This window comes from Bos mutus, chromosome 26 (assembly GCF_027580195.1).
Source record: "Bos mutus isolate GX-2022 chromosome 26, NWIPB_WYAK_1.1, whole genome shotgun sequence".
NCBI lineage: Eukaryota > Metazoa > Chordata > Mammalia > Artiodactyla > Bovidae > Bos > Bos mutus.
Genome location: NC_091642.1, coordinates 10,564,602 through 10,583,246, shown reverse-complemented (window position 1 = coordinate 10,583,246; position 18,645 = coordinate 10,564,602). Strand labels below are relative to the sequence as shown.

At 45.4% G+C, this 18,645-nt stretch overlaps 1 protein-coding gene across 12 annotated transcripts in view; it reads right to left on the bottom strand.

Annotated features, from left to right (window-relative positions):
- Nucleotides 1-2,469: 2,469 nt before the first annotated feature.
- FGFR2 (fibroblast growth factor receptor 2) overlaps nucleotides 2,470-18,645 on the bottom strand; it is a 107,339-nt gene continuing 91,163 nt past the window's right edge. For 11 of the 12 annotated variants that reach the window (XM_070363274.1, XM_070363277.1, XM_070363271.1 and 8 more), the window contains 5 exons: nucleotides 10,947-11,069; nucleotides 10,317-10,387; nucleotides 8,899-9,036; nucleotides 7,133-7,238; nucleotides 2,470-4,155 (listed from right to left, as the gene is read on the bottom strand). In XM_070363274.1, the coding sequence (XP_070219375.1) occupies nucleotides 3,991-4,155; nucleotides 7,133-7,238; nucleotides 8,899-9,036; nucleotides 10,317-10,387; nucleotides 10,947-11,069 (603 nt within the window). In that variant the 3' untranslated portion in view covers nucleotides 2,470-3,990. Of the gene's footprint in view, nucleotides 4,248-7,132; nucleotides 7,239-8,898; nucleotides 9,037-10,316; nucleotides 10,388-10,946; nucleotides 11,070-18,645 lie in introns of all 12 variants that reach the window. The other variant, XM_070363278.1, reaches the window with a different exon arrangement.

Here is an 18,645-nt window from a genome sequence, read left to right as displayed (position 1 = left end):
CAGGGCTGAGCTAAGCTCCTACGGGCAGCCCTTATGGTAAGACCATGAGGCCGGTGATAATCAGTTTTAAAGTTGAGGAAATAAATGAAGGTCCAGATAGAATCCATGACTTGCCCAACATCACCCCGCTCTAAGAAATAAACCAAACCAGTTCCCTCCCAATCCACCATCCATCGTCTTTCTTCTGGACTGCAGAAGGCTGCTGCCTTGCTTGTGTTTCCTAGGAACCTCAAGTAGAGCCTCAAATTCCTAATCTGTAATAGCGGAGGTCTCTGTACCTGGCCCCGCTAGAGTCTGTTTGTTATATAGTACAAGCTAGCAGATCATTGTCTGGTTCCCAGGACAGGGGCTGGTCGTCAATCCTTAGCTGTTCAAATATGCCGTATGTTTTACCGCAACTGCACGTTTCAGTCTCCTATGCGTGGGATCAAAGACACGCATCTGGTGGAGGGAAGCTACCTGAGGTTACCAGGGATGGAGAAACTGAGTGTGGAACAGAGTACCTGGTTCTCAGGCAATCCACTGAAGGCCCAACTTCTCCTCCCCACTCGTCACCTGCCCACCCTGTCCGAGGCCACCACCAGCCGGACTTTGAGGCAACCTCTTGAATCTGCCCCCTTCCAGGCTGGAGACAGCAAGGTCAGGTACCCCTCCTTCCTCACCAGCATGCCTGACTTTTGTTCATGTCTCGATGACAGTCACACAGCGGTTCAACTAATTCCCAGTGTTTCCTTCGGTCCTAGGGTGAGAGGGCGGGGGCAGCCACAGGCTTTAGGATTCTTATCAAGCCCTACCTATGTGTTTATTAGGAGCAGGTTTCAAAAAAAATTATGTCTAAAAAGCATCTCAAGAAAAGCACCTCTCATCCTTCCCGTGGACCACATTACCTTCCTTCTCTTCCCTTCCTGTGTCCGATTCTTTTCGACCCCATAGACTGTAACCTTCAGGCTCCTCTGTGCATGGAATTCTCCAGGCAACAATACTGGAATGGGAAGCCATTCCCTTCTCCAGGGGATTTTTCCAACCCAGGGATTGAACCCTGATCTCCTGCATTGCAGGCAGATTCTTTACTGTCTATGCCACGAGGGGTGCCCCCTTGATGATGAAATCTAATTCTAAAACTAAAATAGCTATCAGCTGGTATAGGATAACAACTTACTTCGTCTAGTAACAATATAATTTACATTGTAAAAGCCATAAACTGCCCCTAAACAGTCTCAAAAATATAGAAGATATATCATGAAATTGCATGAACATGGAGCATCGAGTCCTTCCTAAAGCCTGGCCAACCAAGCACAGCCCACTGGTGAAGATGGCCAGAGGGCTACAGAAGTCTTCCTGTATACACGTGACTTCCTTAAAAAGGCTGCTTTCACCTATTTTTAATTTTTTTTTAAATTGAAGTTTAGCTGATTTACAATGTTATCTTTTTCTTTTTTGGCTGTGCCGTGTGGCTTGTGGGTTAGTTCCCCGATTGGGGATTGAATCCAGGTCACAGGAGTGAAAGTGCTGAGTTCTAACCACTGGTATGCCAGGGAATTCCCATATTATCCTGTTTTTTTAAATCCCGTTCTTTTAGGTGGTATTATACCCCTGTCCTGATAACAAATAGTGCAGGGGATTGGCAAGTGCAGAACGAGGGCTGAGGTCACTCTTCAATTGGCTGGTGAGATCCTCGCTTCACTACTGGCCTCAAACAGAACAAAGATGCCAAGGACGGCATCCCCTTTGTCTTTTTTTCCCAAGAGAAATATTTTATTCTGAACTGAAAAGTTGAGTTCTGGCCAAGGACGGCACTTTTTAACCACCAACAGCCCCAGAGGGTTCTGAGACCGTGGCTTAAGTTCAGATGCCAGATTGTTTTTGTCTTCTTCTGCTGGTGTGAAGGCTGGCAAGCTGATCTAATGAGGCCTTAAGAGTCACAGATACATATTTGTTAACAGGCAAAATGCCGTTTCCCTCTTCAGATTCTTGGTGGCATGCGAACAGTACAATTATTTTAAAAATCTGCTCAAGTTGTCTTTTTGAAAATTTGAAGCAAAGTGTTGTTTCCATACATCATAAGGAAGACAGCTTAAAAGGTTTCAAGGCGCCCAGTATCCAGAGCTTCTAAATATCTCCCCTCTGATGGTCTCCCATCCTTAGAACAGCTGCGCTTCCACAAAGCTCTCTCCCATGCCCTTCATTTGCTCCTCTGGGAGCAGCGAGGGCCCAGAAAGGAACACAGACTACTCTGGGGTCCTAGGAAGCAATGAAGCCAGGATTTGAACAGCCTTTTCTGATTTTCCACTAGATCCACCTGTCCCAGGTACTGCTGGGTCCTGGCCAAGACCTCTGAGAAGTCACCTGTTTGTAGCAAACACAGACCTCCCCAGCTCTGCCTTCCTTCCGGGCGATCACACCACGCAGCACTGAGTCAGCGCCTCCGAGCATGGGAAACCACTTGGTAAGACACAAGGGTTAAAAAAATAAGCCGCATGACATTTATTTTGTCTTGTTAACATTAATATCTGTAGAAACATTTTTATTGTCAGTATAAAAATTAACAGGTTTTATTAAATACTTTCTCCAATTTCATAACACGTTAAAAATCAGTGTCATCCGCATTCATGTTGCACAGCCAGAGCAGAGTGAGAAGGTGTTTTGAAAGCAAAACACAACACGTTCATACAGAACGAACACCATGGCAGTAACATGACATTGGCATAGGGCGGGATCTTTCGGTGAGGTCCTGCCAGAGGAGGCGGAAGCGATCCCTTAAAAAGATGGAAGGATCCCCCAAACTATCAGCAGAACAACTCAGTGTTTCCATTTTCTCCGACAGGGCGTGAAGATTCTAAGAGACTTCTCTGTTGCCAGTAAATCTGGAAGCTGTGATGAAGATTCGCCAAAGAGAATGCAGGCTGATCTGATCAATGTGCAACTTGGCGGGGAGAGGGGCAGAAGGCCAGCGGCTGGACAGAACATTCTTTTAGCATCTCGATGAGAGTTCCTCCTTTGAGGAACAGATTAAGGCATCTTTTTAAGAGAACGCTGGTACCGTTTGTCTTGGGAAGCCCAGTGAAAGGTTTATGGGCCCAATGACCAAGCTGCGCCAAGACAACACACCTTCTCATCAATGGGCTCTTTCATACGGGCAGTTAGGTGGGTAAAGACCAATCATCTGACAGCAGAGCTGAAATACAAATAAACCAAAACTTCACTTCCCCCAAATTAGTCACATTTTGTAAATATTTCTCTTTTCAGAGGATCTGGTAACTAGTTAAGTTCAAGCAAGAGATTAACTAGTCTGGTGTGCTGCCTGCATAGAAATGCCACTTAAATTACCAAAAAAAAAACACAAAAAACGATTGTTTTGTATATTACCAATTCATTAATAAATTAATGTCATATCATTTTTCCCTGAAAGCAAAAGTACTTTTCCACCTCTGCTCGGTGAAAATTAAGAAATTCTATGTAAGAAACAGCATTTAGCAAATAGCTATTTTTTAAAAAAAGAGAGAGAGACCAATTTTCTAGGTGCGCTGGGACATCCATTTAAAATCAATACAAAAAATAATTCCTTGTAAATATATAATATATATTTATACATAATTTGAATATATTTACATACATCCAGCACCTATATACTGCAATTGTGCTCTATAAGTGTGCGCTGACATATATTTTCTCCAATTATTACAAAATTCACAAGGCAGGCAGAACGGGTGTTTGCCTCAAGTCCAGCTGGTCCACAGCCAGTACCCACGGTGGGTCACAAGCACGTGGCGGCCCATGGCAATCCATTGCCCCCACAACCTTCTTGTTCTCCTGGTGAAGATTACAAGTCTCCAACTGGATAAATTCTTTACACGTGTGCCGATCACTTTTCCAAATATTTACTCCTCTGATCCATATATACAAGCCAAGCCAACAGGCTCCTGGAGGCAAGGCCCCCCCTGCTCAGTACAGCTAAGTTCCTGATGCCACCCTGTTTGGGGACAGGCCCATTCATGTTTTAACACTGCCGTTTCTATGTGGATACTGAGGAAGGCAGGGTTCGTAAGGCATGGGGTCCGGAGAGAAAACAGAATCATCTCCCGAAGAGCAAGAACTCCTTGTGTCAGGGTAACTAGGTGAATATTGTTCAAGAAGCTGACTGAGGTCCAAGTATTCCTGAAAGAAGGGAAGAGAGACGTTTTATTTCATCTCGGGTCAGGATAACAAGGTGAATACGGTTCGAGAGGCTGACTGAGGTCCAAGTATTCCTGAAAGAAGCGAAGAGAAGACTTTTATTTCAAACACAGGCTCTTGGGATGTTGATATGGGAGTCAGGACAGGATGGGGGCACCCCCAGCAGGGAGATACCCACCCAGCCTAGCTCCCACAAAGACCACCTTGAGACCCTGACTTTATCTCCTCTAGGTTACCCTTCAATAGTTACAAACTATTGCCAAGTGGGGAACCCTAATACCCAGCTGAATGGTCACCTCGATGGGCACAGACCCCAGGACTCGTTGATAGACCACATGGTTCAAATCCATGCCAAGCAAAATGGGGAAGATATAAGAAGCTGTGGAAGTCCAGGACCTCCTTCCAGTGCTGAGACCCTGAATATTTATGTCACGAATTACATTTTACTATTGTAGCTTCTAGGATAATTTAAAGGGAATATGTCTTCATTCAGCGGGTAATTTCACAGATGCAATTCATTACTCTCAGAAGCTCTCTGAGTTGAAAATGTAAACAGGTTCAAAAAAGGCTTGGATAGACTCATGTGTGTTACATCCATAATGGACAGCAAAAGAACAGTTCAGGAAAACGCAGGCTACATTTCAAAGTTTTGCAGGTTTGAAATTCAAAAAGGGCTCTTCTGCTCCCTGAAGCTGGTGCTGCTCTCGGAAAACCCACCCAATGGCCCCCAGATAATATTTCTTTCGACTTAAAACAGGGTGAAAATCTTCTACCTCCTCTTGTGCAGCCCGTGAGCTAAGAATGGCTTTTAACTTTATGAAATGGTTGGGAAAAAGGGGAAAAAAAAAAAAAATCAAAAGAAGAATAACATCTCATGGTATTAAACTATGTAAAATGTCCTAAAATTTAAATTTTAGGGTTCATCCAGTTTTATCTGAACGTAGACACATTTATTTATTCATTTACACATTGTCTGCGCCTGTTGCTACAGAGATCCACAAAGAGGCCCATGAAGCTAAAAATATTGACTGTCTGGCCCTTGACATAAAAGGTTTGCAAACTATGAAAAGATTTTTAAACTGGGGCCCTACTGGGTCTCACTGCCTCATCCAGGCTAGCATGTTGGGGTGCTTCTGCTCACACCCCCAAAAGCCAAGGAGTATACCATGATGCGTGGTTTTGCTGAGAAGGGGATAAAAAGGTGTAGACCACAGCACAACCAGCCTTGGTGTTATCAGAGAAGGGCCCACAGAATGTTGGCAACTATACATTTTAACAGACAGGAAAAAAGGAAAAAAAACCCAACCCACCCCTATAATTCATCACCAGGTTTGGCAAGAAAAAGAGTCCCCATCCAAGAATGGGGGATGTGTCAGCTCCAACAACATCAGCATGAACCACACGACTGGAAACAAACACGCCCACCACATCAAAAGAGAACTTTTTTGCTTACAATGATAAAAAATGAAATTCTGTCCTAAATGGAACCATTTTTCTCCAGCATGTGGTAATGATTTTCAGAAGGAAAGAACTTCGATTTTTATATCCGTTGGACAATATGGCATTCTGCTTTTTTTTTTTTCAATTTTAGGATGCTAGATGTAAGTTTCAGGGTGAAAACAGGCTCACTTTAAATGTAAATATATAAATAAATGGCATAGAGCATGGATACAGGATCATTAAAATGGAACTTTAGTGCTTTTTCAGTTTCTAACTGAAGCCATAAATGTTCAGATCTGATAGGGGAAAAAAAAAACCTAGAGATATCAGTGAATTCCAAGTCTAGGGTTAAAGGAACTTATACTAGAAACAACAGTTTTGGCAGGAGAAGAAAGTTGGTTGTTTTTTTTTTTTTTTTCCCCTTGAACTGTTCCTTTCCTTTCAACTTCTGAAGGTCAGCTGTATTCATTTAAATGCAATCTCTCCCTTTATCAGCCACAGTCAGACACACAGATAATATTCCTGGCTTAAGGCTTCAAATCACAACATTTAATTATTTTTAAAAAATCAATCTGAAACTATTAAATACATTATTTTAAAATAAATGTATTCTTTTCCTTCTAAAATGTTTAGGCAGTTTTAATCTTTTCTGTTGTTATTAAGACAATTGTGGGGGTTTTCTCCCCCTGTCTGGGGGAACACTGTTCTATATCCTCATTAAATATCTCTAATTAATTCACTATTTCTCTCTATTGTGGGTTTTTTTCTGGCTTTGATGGGTTTATCACCTTTCCTGCTCACATCACTTTCTTTCTACAACCAAAGATCACTCTCTCTGCATGAAGTAGCCACTGACATGGCTGAGTGTGGACAGTGAGTGACAGAAGGGGGTTTCTTTTGTTGTTATAGGTTATAACTGTTTTATAGAAGATACATATTTTATCAAAAGTTTTCACTCATTAAAGGAGTGACTCTGTATGTATACACTATGACCATCCTGCGTTATATAGAAGCTGGAATGGCACAACTTCACTTCATCCCAACAAGTTCATTGGTAATGGACCACCAGCAGCCCTCAGAGTAATGACCAGCAGCCCTCAGAGTAATGACCAGCAGCCCTCAGAGTAATGACCAGCAGCCCTCACGCTAATGAGCAGGGCAAGGAATCCAACCAGCACAGAAACCCCAGCTCCCTCCCACTCAAATCTAAATGCTGCAGTTTTGGACATCTTTTTCCCCTTCCCCATCTTCCTACACACACACACCGTGGACCCACCACCCACATGCCACAGTGAGGGGCAGCCTCAGGTGGGGCCCTTTGTGTCTGGTTTTGTGAGTCGCAACTCTCAAGATGAAGTTCCAAGAAAAGTCAGGGTTTGGGAGAAACATGGTTTCAGTCTATCTGAGCCCTGGAACAATGATAAACTGTACCCCAGACTTCCACTGGGGAGGCTGCATTTCAAAAGCTATACGGGGGTTCCCCAGCAAGGACCCTTGGCTTCTGGAAGGAGGCTCTTACCTCATTGGTTGTGAGTGTGAGAATTCGATCCAAGTCTTCTACCAACTGCTTGAAGGTGGGTCTCTGTGAGGGTACCGCATGCCAGCAGTCTCTCATCATCATATACCTGGAAGAGATGGATATCCTTGGTGAGTTACTTCCCTGAGGACTAGGGGTGTGGCTATAAGCCACTCTTAACAGTCAGTATGGAGAGATGTCCTCAGTTATGAAAATGTATCAGAACTGCCCTAGCAACTGAATTAGGAGGTGGTGATCCACTCTGCCAAAAGAGACACTGCTTAGTTTCTCTGTAAGGCACTTTGATTTACAAAAACATCACTTTATGCAAAATGCTTTAGGACAGTATCTACACCATCAAAAAAGACACTTCTGGGAATTCCCTGGTGGTCCAGTGGTTAGTACTCAGCGCTTTCACCACCAAGGACTGGGCTTCAATCCCTAACTGGGGAACTAAGATCTCACAAGCGATGTGGTACGGCCAAAAACCCAAAAAGACACTTCTGTTTTCCTGGTTGACTTCCAGTATCCCTGTGGCAGTGACTTATAACAGGGCATCACATTTCCACACTTCTGGACACTGTGGGAAGAGCCAGGTAGGGGCGGGTGGGAATCCAGTTTTCCCTCCCCACACACCCCTGCCAGGACCAAAGCTGCTCTACTGTTATCTGCCTGACACTCTGGACAAAGGTTCCTCAGTTTTGAAAAACTGAAGTTTGAAAAGCACAACATTAAGGCAAGGTTCTTATGAATTAATCTGTCGTCACTGAGCTATGCCTTCACTTCCTGATTAACTCCTGGACAGGCTTAGGCTCCCAGGCCTTATCTTGACGATGGGTTTCGACAGACCCTCTATAGTAGAAAAAGCCCCAGGAATGACAAGGAGCACAATAAATGCCTTTATATAATATACTATAAAATGTGACCATTCATCTGATGCCCACTGTGCACCGAAAAGCACTCATGGGATTACTGATATAAAATCCCCATGAAACAATACCCAAGAGACTGCAGTCTCTGGAACAATCCCTCTTCTTAGTTGACACTGGGAGCTGGGAGGAGAAACACCTTTTCAAAGCGCTGATTTTACTGCACAAGACGCTTGTCACCAACACAAGTAATTCCACTTAAAGTACAGGGTAGGTTTTGCTCGAAACCAGTTTTATAGTCAGATCAGGATTAACAGTCAGACTATATTAGCACCTGGACAAATTTTTAATCCTCTGTACTGAAATATGGCTAAAATATAGATAAGCAGACACTAGTTCATTCACCCTGAGGGCTGTGGTCAAAATCCATCTATAATAGCAATGGTCACAAAGAGGCTGCAGAAGCACCTACTCTCTACTCACAGTGCAGAGGCCACAGACCACTCATAAGAAATGGAGGCAGCCCCATGGGTCTCAGGCTTGTGCATGAGGGAAGGCTTGATGTATCTTCCACTCACAGCGAGGACAGCACAGTGGCCCAGGAAGATTACTGCGGGGGCTCACTGTGGACGGCTGGGAGCCCTCGGACAAGCACTCACCACCTCAGTGGGGTAAAGCTCACGCCACACCACCTCAGGAGGATGCTCTTTCTTTTGGACAGTCAGGCCTGTCCATGGAACTCTCTATCTCAGTTCTGGGATTGAGCCCAGAAGTCTCCGCTATTCTTTTTCTCAGGACGTATTTAGAAACCTGGGGGCCTAAGGAAACGGAACCAGCCAGGAGAAGCGTTAGTGGCGTGGTGGGTCCCCTTGGGGCATCAGGAGAGACAAGAGCCCTTACAGTTCATTGGTGCAGTTTGCTGGCTTGTCCATCCTATGTCCTTCCTTAAGCAGCTTAAAAAGTTCCTCCACGGGAATCCCTGGGTAGGGCGAGCCCCCTAACGTGAAGATCTCCCACATTAACACCCCGAAGGACCAGCTGCAAAGAGGGGAGAAAACAGCATTAGTAACCCATCTGAATCACAGAAACCTAAACACACCCAGTTAAGAAAACAAACTCCCCCGTGCTTCTTACATTCAAAGACAAATGACCGGGGCCCTCCTGCAGTTCATCCAACCTGCCCCTTCCTGCCCCCAGAAAGCATCCCCAGATGACAATGAGGAGATATTCTGATGGAATTTTCCATCAGCAGACAACAGATAAGTGATGGTAAACCATCACTCTTGGGGGAGGGTGGGAAGGGGAAACAAGGGATGGAAATTTGGTTCTTTCTTCCTCCGTCCACCACTTTCAAATAAAACTCTTCGTCTTTATGCAGTGTTATCAACATGAGCTTCTATGCTGGAAACACACCCTCACTGATTCTATTAGGGTGAGTTTCAGAAATGAAACTGACTTCAGTTTTGTATACAGCAAGAGAAGCAGCTCACTGCAAAACTGGAAACCACAAGGCTCTCCTTCTAGGACTGCTGAAGAGAACCAGTGGCCGTGGCACGGGCTCCATGCCTGCGCCAGAAACCCTCCTGCCCACACAAGAGTAGCTCAGCTAACTTTTTAACTTTTGGAATAATTATAGATTCACAGGAACTTACAAAAATAGACCAGCGCGATCCTCTGTACCTCTCACCCAGTTTCTCACAATGGTAACATCTTTCCAGCAGATTTCCAAAGCTAGAATTCTAAAATACCGCTTGGAGCCTAGCCCTGATGGTATTTTTAAGTGTATCATAATTAAAATACTGTAGAGTTTTCACTCTATTGCTGTAATGTTATCAAGGCTGCAAAGACGAGGTTGGACATTTTTCAAAGGATAAACAGGGAGTAGGCTCTGTGGAGATCCCCTGAGTGGATCTCGTCCCAACCAGCCTCCCTGTTAGGACAAACCTAGGATGGGGAAAATACGACAAACCGCTCTCAAGAAGGAAAAGTTGAAGAGCGCGAAGAACATGCCAACAGCTTGGCAAATTAGATGGCAGCTTTGTACTTGCACATCCGTGAGTGAGTTCAAGGGGGGAGCTTCCGCTCTGGCAGGAGCAGGTTAGCGGTTCCACCTCCCGTGTGCTTTGAAGCCAGGCAGATTAGTAACAGAGCATTGGTTACCAGCCTAGCAGAAAATCCGTCCTTTCTAAGGCTGGCTCCTGCACCTTCTCTGCGTGTGTGAAATGCAGCAGGCACCAAAGAAGGAAGGAAGGCGAGGAACGGACAAGATTTCTGCAAGTCAACCCCAGGGAGAAGGCAGCGACAAGGGAGTTACTCACACATCGCTCTGATGGGTGTACACTCTGTCGAAAAGGGCTTCGGGAGCCATCCACTTGACCGGAAGTCGGCCCTGCGAGCGTGGAAGAAATGTCAAACCCAGTATACTAAAACCACTTTACTTTAGCAGCCCCCACTGGGCTGTGCCCTGTTTATTTTAAGAGCTGACACTCTAATGGTTTTTGCTGGAGAGTCATTAGTGAAAAAAATACGCTCCAAAGGGACTATGCAGAGTGTGGGTGATGCACAGATACGGACATGTTGATAAAGGGTCGTTTCCTCGTGATCATACATCTTCCCCAGCACGTTGACACACCCTGGCCCGTTTCTAGGTGAAAATTAACCCAGAAACTCACAAGCTCCAATCTTTGCTAGGGAATTTCCGGACGAGGAGCCTTGTGAAGATCCTAGAGGCTGATTATTCAGTATATAAGACTGGTTCACTTTTACTGAGAGAGTCTTAACTCTTAGTAAGAGTTAAGCCTGAATTTGCTTATTGAGAAGTTTGTAAGGAGTAAAGCCAACGAGCAGGAATAAAAAGGCATTGGTTGTTCTAGTTCTGAACGTTATCTTTCACCTGGAATGCTCCGTGCCCCCAACACCCTCCCACCAAATCATCACCGTAGACTCACATTTGTGGTCTTTTTGTAATAGTCTATATTGTTGATATCTCTGGCCAGTCCAAAGTCAGCTATTTTCATCACGTTGTTTTCTGTTACCAAAACATTTCTGGCAGCTAAATCTCGATGAATGCACTGAAATTAAAAAAAAAAAAAAAACTTCTTTCAAAATGCTGTAAGGATAAAAAGGTAACACAAGTACTTCTTACAATGTAGACAGAAAATACAAGTGAAGTCAAAAATTGGTGTTTCTTTTCTAATTAAAGACTAAGGCCCCAACTATTTCAAAGAGCAAAGGTAGATAAGAAACCACATGCCTTTTTAACTTCAGTTGACTGGCATCCTTCACATTGTGAAGACTCAAATGGAATTTTTTCCTCTCTGCAGTTCAGGACCCTGTTTTCTTGTTCATTTTTGAGGCTGTCCCCCTGCTGAGTTCCACCCCATCCCTTCTCTTGGCTCACTCTCCTCCTCTCTCCCCACCCCTTCAGATTCCTTGGCTTAACTCCTCTCTCCCTCAAAACAGAGGACCTGTCCCATTAATTCTGTATATTTCCATACATCCTCATGGCTCCCATTCTTAGCTACATAGGAAAGATCTTCAAATTCTTATCTCTATCCTGACCTCTCTCCTGGGATCCAGATTCTCACTTTTATCAGGCTACAGGACATTGCCACATCCCTTTGGCACCTTAAGTTCAAGGTCTCTACTCTTATCTTCTTGGTCTTTTTCATACACACCTGTGATATACACACCAGACTTTTTTACACACTCCTCCCAAGTTCTTTTTGATTTCAACTCCCAAATGCCTCTCCGATCTGTCCACCCAGCTCCCTTCCCACTGCCACCAGCTTAGTCCAGGGTCTCATCACTGCCCACCCCCGTGCCCCACAGGAGGCCACAATGTCTGCACGGCAGTCTCTGTGCTTCCAGACTTAGCCCTGTTGCATCTTTTTTTCTGTTTCCCTCAAATTTCGTTTCTGAAGGAGCTGGTCACATCTGTTCTGGGCTTATATCAAAATCACTGCCTGTCTATCCAAATTCTCTGTCCAGTTCTCACCCAACATCTGGCCCCCACACAGGGCCCAACCTATATCTGCCACATACACAGGGGCCAGGCACTGAGATGCTTACTGCAGGGCAGTCGATTCATGGTACTGATGCGATCTCTTCAGTCTCAGAAAGCTCTAGTTCTTGTAACTTCTATATTTCCTTTCTCAAATGATATGCTTTTGTAAGCTGTTGAAAGCATTTTAGTTGTACTTTAATATACCAAAATTTCATCAGGATACATAGTAATTGGGGTCCCAAATCATCACCTCCTGTTTTGGGAAATGTAAGGTAGACAGAAGTCAACAAACATCCCTAACAGAGCCTTTTACACAGGTTCTGGGCAAACGCAAACTATCATATGAAGGAGAGGCTCCTGGCAAGCCCTCTGATATGGGTGAGACGGGGCTGATTTTAGACAGATACTACAAGAAACAGGCCATTTTAAAAAGGAGCAAGCCAAACTCTCCCTGAAGAATGAATTAGGAATAATTTCTTTCCACCCACCCTCCAACTAGTCCTTGTTTTAATCCCCATCTGTGGCCCCCTGGATGGGCTAAGGTCATTGAAGAGAAAGCAAGAGAAGCCCACACGCTGGCTGTGCCCGGCCAGAACGGCAGCAGGAAATGTGAGAGCTCCCAGAAGCCGCCCGGGGATCCAGTCGGGGCAGGAGCCGGGTTCCTGGTTTTGGAGGCCTCTTCAAATGGAACTTCCAAGTCCTGGGCCAAACTCTCCCGGTGGTGTGCTCCCCGCCGACAAGACTCTGTGCGTTTGGCAAGCCATGTGGTCAGAAGAATCTGGCTCCCTGTGCACGGGGCTCCAACCACACATAAGGGCTCAACTCCAAGTCACCGTGATGGCGACCTCCATTTTCACTGTGAAAGCCAGAATCCATCACCAGCCTCCTGCGTCCCAGGGGGCTGGGAAACACCAAAGCCCACCCTCTGGGCTGAACAAGAAGAGACTTGGAACCAGTACCCAAGAAAAAGAAAATAATCAACGTCAAGCCAAACTTCCATCATCTGCAGAAATCTGAGTTGTTCTCCAGTGCAAAGAGCTGGCCGTTTTATATAACTAGAGCTCTTTGGGATATTTGGTATTCCTTTTTTTTCTTTAAATAAACGAAGGTCAATGGGTCCCTAAGGGAAGGAAGACGAGTACCTCTATGACCCTGACAGTGTGCTGGGTGCCTCTGCACAGCTGATCACATTAAATTTCCAAGGCAACTTATGAGATGGGTGTTATCATAGCCATTTTAAAGATGAGGAAGCTAAGCTTAAAAAAAAAAAAAACCAGCAAAAATAAAAACAGCTGTTAAAAGTTAAACACCTTGGAGGTTTAACTGTCCTTAAGATTTTATAAAAAAGAAAAATTAGTGTACTTTACACTAAAAATAGAAAGGCTTGCATAACTAGGATAAGGCTCAAATACCACGTCGCTCACTGTGTTACTGTACACATCACAGTGTCTCTTAACTTGTCCATCTCCAGTGTCTCCAGCTTAAGCGCAGGACTGCAGGTTCATCTCTACACGCCCAGTACAGAGCCTGACCCCATCAATGTCCACTCAGCTGAATTTCTAATTACACTCCATCAGCAATGAGCCAGATGTCACAGCCAACAGTTCCTCGGGTCTCTAACGAACACATTGCCCTCCACTGGGACAGAATCCGTGTGGCACAGCTAGGATCTGACCTGTCCCCTGCTTTTCCATTTTCCACTACCCCAAATAAGCCCTCCAGTTTTAGAAGCAGGTTCCACTCAGGGCACCATCCTTAAGATCCTCATCTAGAACCTGCTTAAACCTGTTCTAGGTCCTTAATTACAGGTGGCCTTTGGCAAAGAGCTTTGGAAACACGACTGCAAAGCCTTAGGAAACAGACTCTGTCCCCTCAATTCCACCCTGGGTTGGCAAATGAAGCCCCAGCACACGGCGTTTCTCCTCATCTTCTTGGTCTTCTTTATATACACCTGTGATACACACAGAATCCTTTACACACTCCTCCTGAGTTCTTTCTTACTTCAACTCCCAATGCCTCTCCAGCGGTCCTCTTCTTGGTCCAGAGAGGCAGGAATATCTGAGAGCAAGATAGCTGAGTAGAAAAGCAAAACGCCAGGTCTGGGACCAGCCTCTTTATTCTCTGAACTGACGAGTCCTCATCTCAGAAATGAGCACAGTGACATACACACACCTGGGCTCAAAGGTTTCCTGGAGTTTCCTAACAGCCCCCAGCATATTTACCCAAAGGACAGGGATTATAAACACACCTGTTTCTGAGTTATTCTGGGGTTGCGGACAATACTGTATGTAAAATGTTTGCCCCAGGCCTGCTGGACATTAAGCTCTCAAAAAGTGGTAGTGATTAGTAGTGTAATTATGATTACAGTACTCCTAATAAGAGTACTTTCAGTTTGTTCTAAAATGTATTCTTTTCCCCATTTTGCTGAGTTCATCTGATCCTCTGTTCTCTTTCCACCACACCACACAGCAAAGCAGGAAGGCTCTGATCCTCTAGGCCAGGGTGCGATGCGGGTGGTGGGGCAGGACTCAACCATCTTCTGTCTCCTCCTTCTGCCTTCCCGAGACTCCTCTCTGGACCTCTGAACCACATTCTGGGTTTCCTCCTCCTCCTCTGAGGGTGTCTCCTCTGTCTTTTCCTGTGCTTTAAGTCAATCTGTGGACTTGAGAGGTTTCTCAGGGTTTGACTCCAAGCTTCTGTTTCTGCCTCTCCCCAACCTCCCTGCCCAAGGTGAACTCATCCGTTCCTGTGCCCTGAACCTATACCTTTTTCACTGGCTCCAGTGCCTCACCTAGCCCCCCAGAGCTGAGCTGCAGCCTTCAGCTTCCTGGCGGACATCTGCCTTTGAATGACCCTCGGACATACTGGAAATGCACCTGGGGTTTCCCACCGGAATCAATTCCTGCCACCGCCCCTGCCCCTCCCATCTTCCTCATCCTGATAAGCTGTACCACCATCATACCGCCGTCCAGTTTCTCAAGGTGGAAATCCAGCAGTCATCCTTGGTCCCTCTTCCTCTCCCTCCCGTATCTACCCCATCCTTTAACTGTCCTGATGGCAAAATATATCCCAAAGCAATCTACTTCTCTGGTATCTGTCGGAGCTAATAAACCTTAGCCAAAACCATGGTCACAAGTAGCCGGCTTTATACTGTGAACCTGATCCAAATCACTGCCCCTTGGAGGGGAGAAGGATGGCAACCTACTCCAGTATTCTTGCTTGGAGAATCCCAGGGACAGAGGAGCCGGGTGGGCTGCCGTCTATGGGGTCACACAGAGTCAGACACGACTGAAGCGACTTAGCAGCAGCAGTAGCAGCAGCCCCTTGGAGGCTTCCCCAGCGCCAAGAGCTGAGTCTTGCCTGGGGCTGTCAGCTTCGGAATGAGCAGGGCCTGCCTCCACACAGCCTGTCCCTCTGCAGGAGGGCTCAGCCATCACGTTTGGTCCCCAAATCCTCCAACCCCCCATTCCTGCCCCCATGCCAGGGGCTTCCTCCACAGCACGATTCTCAGCCTTTCAACATGCTTACTTTTGTGCCCACATTTATTGTTGATTTCTAAAACCAGCTTGAACATCTGGAAGTTCACGGTTCACATATTGCTGAAGCCTGGCTTGGAGAATTTTGAGCATTACCTTACTAGCATGTGAGATGAGTGCAATTGTGCGGTAGTTTGAGCATTCTTTGGCACTGCCTTTCTTTGGGATTGGAAAGAAAACTGACCTTTTCCAGTCCTGTGGCCACTGCTGAGTTTTCCAAATTTGCTGGCATATTGAGTACAGCACTTTCACAGCATCATCTTTCAGGATTTGAAATAGCTCCACTGGAATTCGATCACCTCCACTAGCTTTGTTCGTAGTGATGCTTTCTAAGGCCCACTTGCCTTCACATTCCAGGATGTCTGGCTCTAGGTGAGTGGTCACACCATGGTGATTATCTTGGTCATGAAGATCTTTTTTGTACAGTTCTTCTGTGTATTCTTGCCACCTCTTCTTAATATCTTCTGCTTCTGTTAGGTCCATACCATTTCTGTCCTTTATCGAGCCCATCTTTGCATGAAATGTTCCCTTGGTATTCCTAATTTTCTTGAAGAGATCTCTAGTCTTTCCCATTCTGTTTCTTTCCTCTATTTCTTTGCATTGATTGCCGAGGAAGGCTTTCTTATCTCTCCTTGCTAGTCTTGGTTTTAGAAAAGGCAGAGTAACCAGAGATCAAATTGCCAACATCCACTGGATCATGGAAAGAGCAAGAAAGTTCCAGAAAAACATCTATTTCTGTTTTATGGACTATGCCAAAGCCTTTGACTGTGTGGATCACAATAAACTGTGGAAAATTATGAAAGAGATGGGAATACCAGACCACCTGACCTGCCTCTTGAGAAACCTATATGCAGGTCAGGAAGCAACAGTTAGAACTGGACATGGAACAACAGACTGGTTCCAAATAGGAAAAGGAGTATGTCAAGGCTGTATACTGTCACCCTGCTTATTTAACTTATACACAGAGTACATCATGAGAAATGCTGGGCTGGAAGAAGCACAAGCTGGAATCAAGATTGCCGGGAGAAATATCAATAACCTCAGATATGCAGATGACATCACCCTTATGGCAGAAAGTGAAGAGGAACTAAAAAGCCTCTTGATGAAAGTGAAAGAGGAGAGTGCAAAAGTTGGCTTAAAGCTCAACATTCAGAAAACTAAGATCACGGCATCTGCTCCCATCATTTCATGGGAAATAGATGGGGAAACAATGGAAACAGTGTCAGACTTTATTTTGGGGGGCTCCAAAATCACTGCAGATGGTGACTGCAGCCATGAAATTAGAAGATGCTTACTCCTTTGAAGGAAAGTTATGACCAACCAAGATAGTATATTCAAAAAGAGATATTACTTTACCAAAGAAGGTTCATCTAGTCAAGGCTATGGTTTTTCCAGTGGTCATGTGTGGATGTGAGAGTTGGACTGTGAAGAAAGCTGAGCGCCAAAGAACTGATGCTTTTGAACTGTGCTGTTGGAGAAGACTCTTGAGAGTCCCTTGGACTGCAGGGAGATCCAACCAGTCCATTCTAAAGGAGATCAGTCCTGGGTATTCATTGGAAGGATTGATACTAAAGCTGAAACTCCAATACTTTGGCCACCTCATGTGAAAAGTTGACTCATTGGAAAAGTCCCTGATGCTGGGAGGGTTTGGGGGCAGGAGGAGAAGGGGATGACAGAGGATGAGATGGCTGGATGGCATCACTGACTCGATGGACATGGGTTTGGGTGAACTCGGGGAGTTGGTGATGGACAGGGAGGCCTGGCGTGCTTCAGTTGATGGGGTTGCAAAGAGTCGGACACGACTGAGCAACTGAACTGAACTGAACTGATTGTTGATTTCACTTGCTGTCCCCCACAGTGCCCGCTCCAAGAGGCTGAGGATGGCATCCATTCCAGTCACCCACAGGGAGCCTGACCCAGCGCACCAGGCATCCGAATTAGGAACACTCAGGCATATTTGCTGAAGGATTAATAAAAGCACCAGGCCAGCCTTCTACCACTTTTATCAGGAGTAGCTCCTTGCTGAGCCCCCAAAATCATCCCCCCTCCACACCAGAGCAGGAGGACAGAGCAAGAAGGACTGGAGGGTCAGATGTGGGGGAGCCTGCAGGCAGGATGGCTTCCCAGGGTTTTACTTAGCAATTCTTCCAAGTTACAGAAAGGTAAAATAGAACAATGGATATCCATGTTTGCCAGATTCAATTCTTAGGCTTCCTTGCTCTCTCTTTCTCTCTATACCCAGACTCCCCCCACTCTCTCTCTCTCTCTCTCTCTCTCTCTCTCTGTATCTCTCTCTCTCACACACACACACACTTTTTGTGGCTGAACCATTTAAAAATGAGTTGCAGACTTCATTAGCAGGTATCTCCTACCTTAACACAAGACCTTTATCACTGCCCCCAAATTTAACACTGAAACAGTCACATTATCTAATATACAGTCCATACACATATTTTAAATGCTCATAAATGGTTTTTACAAAAGCTGTCCCCCTACCTCCCACCCAGAACAGGAACCTAGTCCAGGATCACACATTTAGTTGTCATGACTCTTAAGCCTCTTTTCATCTGGAACCCTCTCTGCAGGATTTTTTTTTCAATCTTTTGTGACTCTGACATTTTGAAGCAATGTCTTGTCAAATGTCCCACATTCTGGATCTGATTGTCTGACACGTTAGCTGGCAAAGTCTGCTGCAAACACACACACACGTACACATGCACACAACTTCACTCTGTCTTGGTTTCTTAAAATCTATACATTGGGAGATTTTATAGGAAAAAATATTTTTTTGAAAAATCTTCAACTCTGGACTCTTTTGCTAAGGAGAAAAAACCAGAGCACGTGGTAACTCTGGCTGTGTTCCCACCTGGCTACAGACAGCAGGGGCCGAGCTGCAGCGGGGCCCTTCCTGAATCGCTACGTGGTGTGATGCGACAGTGGCCACCTTGCCCCGTCAATGACCGCCATGGCCAAGATCCAGCGGGGGGACAGAGGGTCCATGCCCACCAGAGGCTCTTACTTCTTTGGGGACACGAGGAATTACTGATGTTTCATGACATGCCAGAGCAGATAAGAACTGACCCACCTCTGCCCAAGGAAGAAGCT